At 44.8% G+C, this 8,089-nt stretch overlaps 2 protein-coding genes across 4 annotated transcripts; both read right to left on the minus strand.

Moving 5' to 3' along the window:
* Window positions 1–1,688: 1,688 nt before the first annotated feature.
* LOC112283620 (uncharacterized) lies at window positions 1,689–3,932 on the minus strand. 3 transcript variants are annotated; one of them, XM_024522555.3, is made up of 7 exons: window positions 3,862–3,932; window positions 3,394–3,508; window positions 3,050–3,115; window positions 2,794–2,920; window positions 2,550–2,646; window positions 2,068–2,426; window positions 1,689–1,908 (listed from the first exon to the last, which is right to left on the minus strand). In XM_024522555.3, exons 2-7 carry the CDS (start codon window positions 3,458–3,460, stop codon window positions 1,836–1,838), a joined length of 789 nt encoding a protein of 262 aa, XP_024378323.1. In that variant the 5' UTR covers window positions 3,461–3,508; window positions 3,862–3,932; the 3' UTR covers window positions 1,689–1,835. The 3 variants fall into 3 exon arrangements, with proteins under 3 accessions (XP_024378323.1, XP_024378325.1, XP_024378324.1); XM_024522557.3 differs by having other exon boundaries at window positions 3,394–3,718; XM_024522556.2 differs by having other exon boundaries at window positions 3,727–3,932.
* Window positions 3,933–5,132: 1,200 nt separating this feature from the next.
* On the minus strand, window positions 5,133–7,817 carry LOC112283619 (late embryogenesis abundant protein 31). Its single transcript, XM_024522554.3, has 4 exons — window positions 7,375–7,817; window positions 7,025–7,134; window positions 6,712–6,909; window positions 5,133–6,164 (listed from the first exon to the last, which is right to left on the minus strand). Exons 1-4 carry the CDS (start codon window positions 7,676–7,678, stop codon window positions 5,817–5,819), a joined length of 960 nt encoding a protein of 319 aa, XP_024378322.1. The 5' UTR covers window positions 7,679–7,817; the 3' UTR covers window positions 5,133–5,816.
* Between the last annotated feature and the right edge of the window lie 272 nt (window positions 7,818–8,089).

Here is an 8,089-nt window from a genome sequence, read left to right on the forward strand (position 1 = left end):
TACATTTGTGTATATATATATATATATATATATATGTGTGTGTGTGTGTGTGTTATATTTTTTCTTGTTGGAATGATAACATTGTCTATTTAATTTTTTTGTAAAAAATTTATAATTTCATGTATGTATATTCAAAGTACTTATTGACCAAAGAACAAATAACTTACCTCGTTGGCTGCATTTCTATTTGGTGTTTTTTTGTTTTTTTTGTTTTTTTTTGCAAAGAACCTCCAAAAACACTTTATCCTCCAACAAAACAGCAGAAGATAAACGTGCAATATTGTATTCGTATATATTTTTGTATATATGCATACGAATACATAAACGTGCAATACTACAGGGATGCAGGGTCAACCACCAGCATCATGCATAAGCAGTGGCCTAGGATGCCACTTCTTCTGGGACCCAGGATCAACCTCATAATGGACGGGACGGGTGACTTGACCCACTGCAGTCCCCGTTCTTATTCCCCCTTTCTCATGTCAATACCCTCAAATTTGAAACTCAGAGAAAAATAATACCAGAAGTGGGAATAGGGAGTATTATGGGTTAGGAATTAACCCCAGCATGAGGCGTGACATGCTGCTGAAGGTTCTGGAAAGAAGGTCACAGAAGGGAATATACCAATAAGATGCTTTTGTTGGGTAGGGCTGAGGTGGACTGGGTACAGGGGTCTGGTCATTGTCTCTCTGCCAGCGTGGCACCAATCACTCGTGCTCAGCACTCTGATTGCCTCGCCAACTCCACGTCACAGGCGTGAGTCCGTGTCGGTGAGCCCTTAGGTCTCGTTCTCCCTGTGCAAATTCCGTCCCTAGTGGACTAAATTATTCAAGTCCCGATAACCTCTGCGTCCAAGGCGATGATGAGTTGTTCAATCAGTCTCATGTATAATTGATTCTGTGGTGGTGTGAGATTTAGGACTCAGTTTCTTATGCATCTCCCCTGTTTTCCCTTCTCTCGTGGCTTGTTGTTCATCGCAAACAAGATGTAGAATGGATTTCTCTATCGCTGACAGAATCACATTTCCTGAAGATGGCTGGAACGTATTTTCTTTCATTAGGTTGTGTACTGTTGTTAGGGCACTTTGAAACGTGCGTGTACCTTCCGCTGGACTCAGTCGAAAATCTTCGTTTCCATTCGAAAGAATATAATGGAGGTCACGTATCTTTTATGCCAAACCAGGAATCATGTTGGATATTCAGTTCAGTGGAGCTTCTGAGAGAGTCTACGCTTGGTCTTTCTCTCTGAAGAATTGACAGCGGTGTGAGTGCCTTGGACATGCCTTCATTCCACCCACTACACTTCTTTCTGCCTTGCAATTAGTGAAGTTATCGCAATCTACGTAATTTTTTTTCGGCATTCCAACTTCACTTGCAGCTTGTAAAAGACAATCAATAGTCGTCAGTTCCAGATAGAGAGTTTGCAAGTGTTGGAGGCAGCGCTGCTGTAAAAATATCTAAATCATTTCTTCACATGTAATTGCATCGTTGCCCTCGTCGAAAGAGCGTTCACTGATAGTTCCGATAATCCAAAATGCAGTTTCTAACCTAACAGCGGACATTTACTTGCATACATAAATACAAACACTCACCACGATGAAAAACTACCAAGCCATCCGCACCATCGTTGCGATGATAACACACACTGAGGCATCTTCACAAGAAGAACAGCACAGCATACAACAACTGTTACACAAAAATTCAGATAGTTTTTATTGATAACTTCGTCTGGCGCTGGTATCAAAAAGTAGTTAACAAAGGCTCATACATTTGAACACAATTGGCCAGGAAGCTAACATGTATTCACAGTATCAACATATTCTAATAGGTTGCTCTCTAATCTTCCTTGTCACTCTCACTGTCGCTACCGCTATCGCTGGATGATCCTTCTTCGTCAGATTTCTTCGACCTGGAGACACCGCGATCTCCAATGTTAGTGTAACATCATTCCAAACTTCACAGTTGTAATCGTCTAAATTTCTATGACAGCAGGAATAAGAAGTTGAGAAGCACACAAGAACCGACAAACTAAAAATTACAATACAAAAGACGGAACCAACTGACTTACTTCTTGCCCTTCTTGCTCTTCTTTTCCTTCTTCTCCTCGTCTTCGTCATCCTTGTCTTCTTTCTTTTCCTCTGACTTCTCCCCGTCGTCATCCTTCTTCTCCTTGAAGTCTTCGATCTTCTCCTTGACCTTGTCAATCAGCCCCTTATCCTCGTGGTCCTTCTCTTCCTTTTTCTCCTCGGCCTCTTCCTTCTTCTCCTCTGCTTTCTCCTTCAGCTCCTCAACCTTGTCCTCAGCCTTCTCCTTCTTCTCGTCGTGGTGTTCCTTGTGCTCCTTGTCATGGCCATCGCCATGGTGCTCGGCCTTCTCACCAACAAATAGGCCTTTGAACTTATCAAACAGCCCCTTCGACTCATGAACCTGGAGATAGAGATATCATAATGCTACCAAGGTTAGCAGGATAACTATTGACAATGACGACATCCTCTTTCAGCAAACCGGACTTTACATACAAAAGACTGCGGCAAAAGGAATTCGCATTACCTCGCCCTCGAAGTTCAGCTTTAGTTCACCGTGTGGCTTGCCCTTTCGCAGGACGGGGTATGCATGGGACCCAAAGCGAACCTCTGAGACCGGGATTCTGCAGGCATGATGATAATGAACATCAATCTCTTCATTCTAGAACTCCAAGCAGGTAATGCACGACTTTAAGGATATGAATTCCGAGCCTCCAAAGCAATGAGCAGATCGGCATTTTAGAGATCCAGGTTCACGAGCAGAGACTTACACAACGCGGCCAATTTCGTCATCCTTGGCCATGGTATTGTCATTCAAGATCCGGATCAGAATCTCAGTGTCGGTTTGAAGCACTGGGATGGTTAACTTCTCGTTCCATTTTGGGGCAGCAGCTTGATCTATACAAGCACAAGAATCGTGTTGAGCAAGAGCCGAAAGAAGAGTGACTAACCCTAAATAAGAGACGTTTTCAACACACGACTTTACCAGATTCCTAAAGATCAACACAGTGGAGCCACAGGAAATACCTTCGGCGACCTTGGTCTTCCTCTCAGTCTTTCCAACGCTCAAGACCACGTACGGGTCCGACTTTCCTGTAAGAAACGGATGCAATGTCAGATGAGATTCAAGGACGATGTTCTCAAAGATTTAAATGAAAGCGTAGTGTGATGCATGGGATCCGTTCCCACAATCAATCCTAATCTATCGATTAATCTTGTTACTGCATCCTCTAGATGCATTACAGTCGAGGAGAAAGCCTGGCGCAGGTCGGAATGATGGTCATGAACTGTTATCTGAGAACTGCAGCTCATGTGTTGATTAGGGCGATGACGAGAAAAAGTGAATTTCACCAAAACAGAAAGGGATGTACCAATGTATTCGGTGTCCTCGAGTCCGGATGCACTGCAAAGCTCCACAGTCAAGTTCTCAGTAGCCATCTTTATCACGTAATTGCTTATCTGCTTGAACTCTTGTACTGTTCGAATCTGCGAAAAGCACACAAATAATCGAAGATGAAGATCATTACTCTCAACCAGTTCAGTTGAAATTACACAGTTGAAATAGACTAACTACAAGATCAAAGGGCCTCGAAAGTCCGGGATTAATGATGCCAATTCCTCGATCTCGAACACAGCTGACGGTTCCATAGCCGTATCAGCTGTAGCCAGAATCAGAGCATTCCGCATGAATCCAGCCTGCTCACCAGTGATGCGTGAGTGATTTCCTAAACGTATAGGATAGACAAACGTTTGCAAACACCCGCAAGAAGTAAGACCTCTGGTTTTCACTACATCAATATAGACATGGAAGCAAGGAACAATGGATTGCACAATAGTACCTGCAAGGACTAGGAATTGGGATCCGGCACTGGTGACCTAACGATGTCTAAGCAGATGGTTTGATCGACACTTGTTGCACTGTGATGGAGAAGACTGAGTGGCTCAAAATATACTTGTCACAATCCTAGGAACCAGGGAGGCCACGTTGCAATCCCTGAATCAGTCAGCGTGGACAGCATCGAAGGTGATAGTCTATTCTCAGCAATCTTCACATGAATCTCTCTAGTAAAAACGCGTTTTGAAGAGTCGAATGTACCCTTGAGCGGAGGAGTTTCTGAATCTAATCGACTCTATGCATTATTCTATCTGATCTTGTCAGCACGAATGCGTTTACAAGCACAAGTTTTGAAAATCGAAAGTTGTATGAACTGTGATCTATCGCTCCGATCATTTTTCCAGGTAGAGGTGACAACAGGGGTTTATTGGCCAGCACTAAGATTTTTCACGAGGTAACCTTTTAAATTTCTGGGTTTAAGACTTAAGTTTTTGGACTTCTTGCGGTTCCGCGTAGTGGTGTGGGATGCTAAGAAAAAAAAAGGCTGGGTCATCCACTATAAACTCTCCCTCTTCCACATTTTACTCAGATGAATATCTAACTTGCTACTCTACCTCGCTTGGAAATTTGAACGACGATTGAGGATTTCTTCGAACAGTTACTGCACAAAGCAGGTAGTGAACTTTCCATTCTGGGTGATCAGATCTGAACCAGAAGTGATGGAGCTATTTTAAGCTAACAGACGATATAATATCCACCAGTAACTCGTATCTCGACTTTGGTGAAAAAAATATAACCTCCTGTCACGGCATGGTGGGCGAGAGTTGCGTTTGAGGATCAGCGTTCGAATTGTTCAGCCACTTATGATAACCACTATACCGTCCACACACACAGCGCTACACGGTCTGCGATGAATCAATCTAGCGGCGTTGAATGTGGATTAGTAGTGAGAGTTACCCACGTCTGTAAATTAGTGCTCATCAAAGCTTGCTTTCTAAAGCTGAATTTTAATGAATGTGTGATCACATGTGAGGTATTCTGGATCGAGGATTCAGGACGATGCTTACACTTGTGGAAGTGATAAGGGGAAGCCTGGCGGATGTCCACTTGTGCTTGGACCAGGTAAGAATGCCGAACAGGTAAGGTCAGCACTGGCCTTATCGTGGCCTGTAGTCATTCAAGTTTTGGTACAAAATACTCTCAAGTTGCATGAAGTCATTATGGCCTACAGGTGTTCTTGACAGCGCGTTGCAGAGTGCCTTACTGGGTCAAACGTAACAAGAATAATATCAGTTGTTTGCGAAATTTAATTGTAGGACCATGTCAAACAAGAATTCAGGATAAAGGAAACACCTGTCCACAAGCTTCAATGCTGCCGTTTAATACTACAACTTTGTCGCCTTGCCTCGAGGAACGCGGAGACTTACAGCCCGAAAGTGGATTACAGTGCATTCGTTTAGGAAAGTGAGAAACGCAACTGTAACTATTGGGAAAAGCAGACAGAAACGTATATGCTATGCAAATATATATCTCTCTCTCTCTCTCTCTCTCTCTCTCTCTATATATATATATATTGATATTGCACTGATATAACTTGTGTATAAACATTATAGCTGTACTCTGTCGAGAGAGTGAGCCAGCAATTGTTCGGGAGTGTATGATTTGATGCTCTCGTAACTGCACTTAGAACCATATAAGGCTTGCAGATACAAAACAAGCCGAAGAGCAACATACAAGCTCTTTCAGAGTATTTACGCATGCCGATCACGTCACTATGTTGCATGATGAACTACTGCAGAGGGGTATCTGTACAAACTCAGCTCTGATGCTATATCCTGCCCAGTAAAGATTAAAAACATTTACAGAAAATTTAAGATACTCGAGTCCTGAACACTGCCCACCAGCTTTAACAAGACGGGATTGATAGACTGGTGGGATCAGCACTCTGGTAGGCTTGACTCAGTCCTCCTTGGCATGTACCTTCTCTCTCGACGCAAGTGTGGGAGAACTTGGAGCCTTCTCTTCTCCCGATGCCGGCTTTGGCGTGTTTTCGATTTCTGGAGTGAAAGCATCTTGCTCTTGTGGTAGGACTGGCGTGTCTTCGAATGGGAACGCCCTCGGATGATCCCCAGACGCTGGCTCGATGAGGCCCGCGCGCTCGTTGATATCAGCTGCGGCTTGCATAGCTGCTGCCACACCACCTGGGAGAGGCTCCCCTGTCGGTGAACCGCGCATCTCCGCATCCAGCACCTTAGCAGCATCCTCTTGGGTCACAGTTTTGTCTGCTTCTAGATCGATAGTAGCGTCCTGCAATGATCGAAATGAGTCTCCACTCGAAGTTAGATAATCCAGTACCTTCTTCCCTTGCCTTCGCCAAATGCAGATAGATCCAGGCTGTTGGACAGAACCCCTTCCCTTTCCATTTACAACTAATTCTTGTAATTGATCATTCTTTTTAGCACCGCGTCCAACAACAGGAAAACCAGCCAAAACCCTATCAAGGAAATTTCTAGAAGTGCATAGCACTTGAAGCACTATCGCAAGTTAGCAAAGCAGTGCAATCATTAAGAAGACCAGAACAGGGGCAGAGAGCTTTGTGAAGTTTTATGAATGAATGAATGAATGTATGTATGTGTATTTTTTTTCCTGTTTCTTTTACTTAGAAAAAATCTGGCCATCGATGCTAGACCGATGAGGTCACAAGCGCTGTTCTTCTGGTCTATGATATCATCTCCAGCCAAAGCATGAAGAAGAAGAATAAACACCGTGAGACTAGGAAGTTCCATATATTTGACAAACGGTATCTTTCTAGCGTGAACGCTGGGAGCCGGTGGTGGCATGCTGAGAAACATACCATGAGAATATCTGCTAAGGTAGTTTTGTCAGCGTTCGGAACCCTGGGGTTTAGTTCAGCCGCCGACATTGCAGCTGCGGCTAAACTACCGGCAGTTGGAGGTGCTCCGGTTGCCCTCGCCACGGCGCTTTGGATGGCGCGGGCGTCACTATCCTCTACGGGCCTCTGTCCTGATCCCACTGCTGCTGCCTCCAAAGCCTGTGACAATTGAGTGTTCGCAGGCACATGTTAAGCCTCGTCATTCCATGCATTCAATTGGTATCTGTGTGAGAGATCGTAAGGAACATGGTAGTGAGGTAGAAGATAAACTCACATCTCCTATTGTGACAGCATCTTGGGCTACAAGGAAAGGATCAACAGGCGTTGGTTTGACATTCGCAATCACTGGTTGGCCCGCAATGTACTCCACATCAATCTCTGCACCTGAGAAGACATGAATTTGCAGCCAAAATTAGCAACTCAACACGCTTCTAATGCAAAAACATGTGAATGAACATGCATCTACGTAAGGAAAACGATTGGGATGACAATGCTTCAAGATTTTCAGAGTTTAGTGCCTCGTGAAAGTTGGGGGCATAAAATTGCAGTGGTTGAGGAAACAAACGCGAAGGCGAATAGCATACACCAAGTCGATCACATTATCATGGAAATAATTGTACATACCAGGGACAAGGATCTCCTGCGCCATGACGCCCTTCTCGGCCACCTGCGAGTGAGCGTCTTTCTCCACAAACCCCGCTTTCACATTCAGCTCTGCAGCAGCTTGCATAACCGAAGCAGCTCCGTCCTTCTGCGTCTGCCCGAACGTCCTCGCCTCCGCACTCTGCATGAGCGCTGCATCTTCGGGCAACACAGAATCGGAACCCAACTTCCCTACAGCGCCAAAGATGTTGCCATATGTGATCGGCTTCTGCAGAAGACTCGCGTCCTCATTCATCTTACTCATCTGCTCTCTCTCCGTCGCCATGCTCAAAACCTAACCTACGAGGACACCCCGGACTTTAGACTACAGTTGGGTACAATACCCCAAGTCAATCTGCGAAATATTCACGCCGTCCACGAAACAAAAAATTTGGCAACGCTAAGCAGAGATCGTCCCAAGCGGTTCCTTGCACTTTGTTGAGCTGGCTAAAACCGAGCAGATTTATGGATGTAATGGAGGGAAAGTGCATGTGTATCCTTGAGCAAGCATTCAATCCACGCGAAAATCTCACAATGAGGAACGTGACGCAGCAGCACTCAGCAGCAGGATCTGCCGACACCTGCCGGGACGAGAGTGCAGCAAGTGGCGGGACGCGCTATCAGCTACCCCGGCACACGTTCAATACTGAGGATCATGAACAGTACATGAGATTTCAATTGGGTCTACCCTGGTTTG

Source organism: Physcomitrium patens, chromosome 6 (assembly GCF_059467195.1).
Source record: "Physcomitrium patens ecotype Gransden chromosome 6, ASM5946719v1, whole genome shotgun sequence".
Taxonomy (NCBI): domain Eukaryota; kingdom Viridiplantae; phylum Streptophyta; class Bryopsida; order Funariales; family Funariaceae; genus Physcomitrium; species Physcomitrium patens.

Bases quoted from the DNA above. Each gene is read 5' to 3' on its own strand.
- LOC112283620 (XM_024522555.3), bottom strand. From the start codon at position 3,460: ATGGCTACTGAGAACTTGACTGTGGAGCTTTGCAGTGCATCCGGACTC. The intron at 2,427-2,549 runs GTAATGCGAATT...CTCTATCTCCAG, and splicing joins AGCTGAACTTCGAGGGCGAG to GTTCATGAGTCGAAGGGGCT. The intron at 1,909-2,067 runs GTAAGTCAGTTG...CGGTGTCTCCAG, and splicing joins AAGAGCAAGAAGGGCAAGAA to GTCGAAGAAATCTGACGAAG.
- LOC112283619 (XM_024522554.3), bottom strand. From the start codon at position 7,678: ATGGCGACGGAGAGAGAGCAGATGAGTAAGATGAATGAGGACGCGAGT. The intron at 7,135-7,374 runs GTATGTACAATT...ATGTCTTCTCAG, and splicing joins GCAGGAGATCCTTGTCCCTG to GTGCAGAGATTGATGTGGAG. The intron at 6,165-6,711 runs GTATGTTTCTCA...CGATCATTGCAG, and splicing joins CCTTAGCAGATATTCTCATG to GACGCTACTATCGATCTAGA.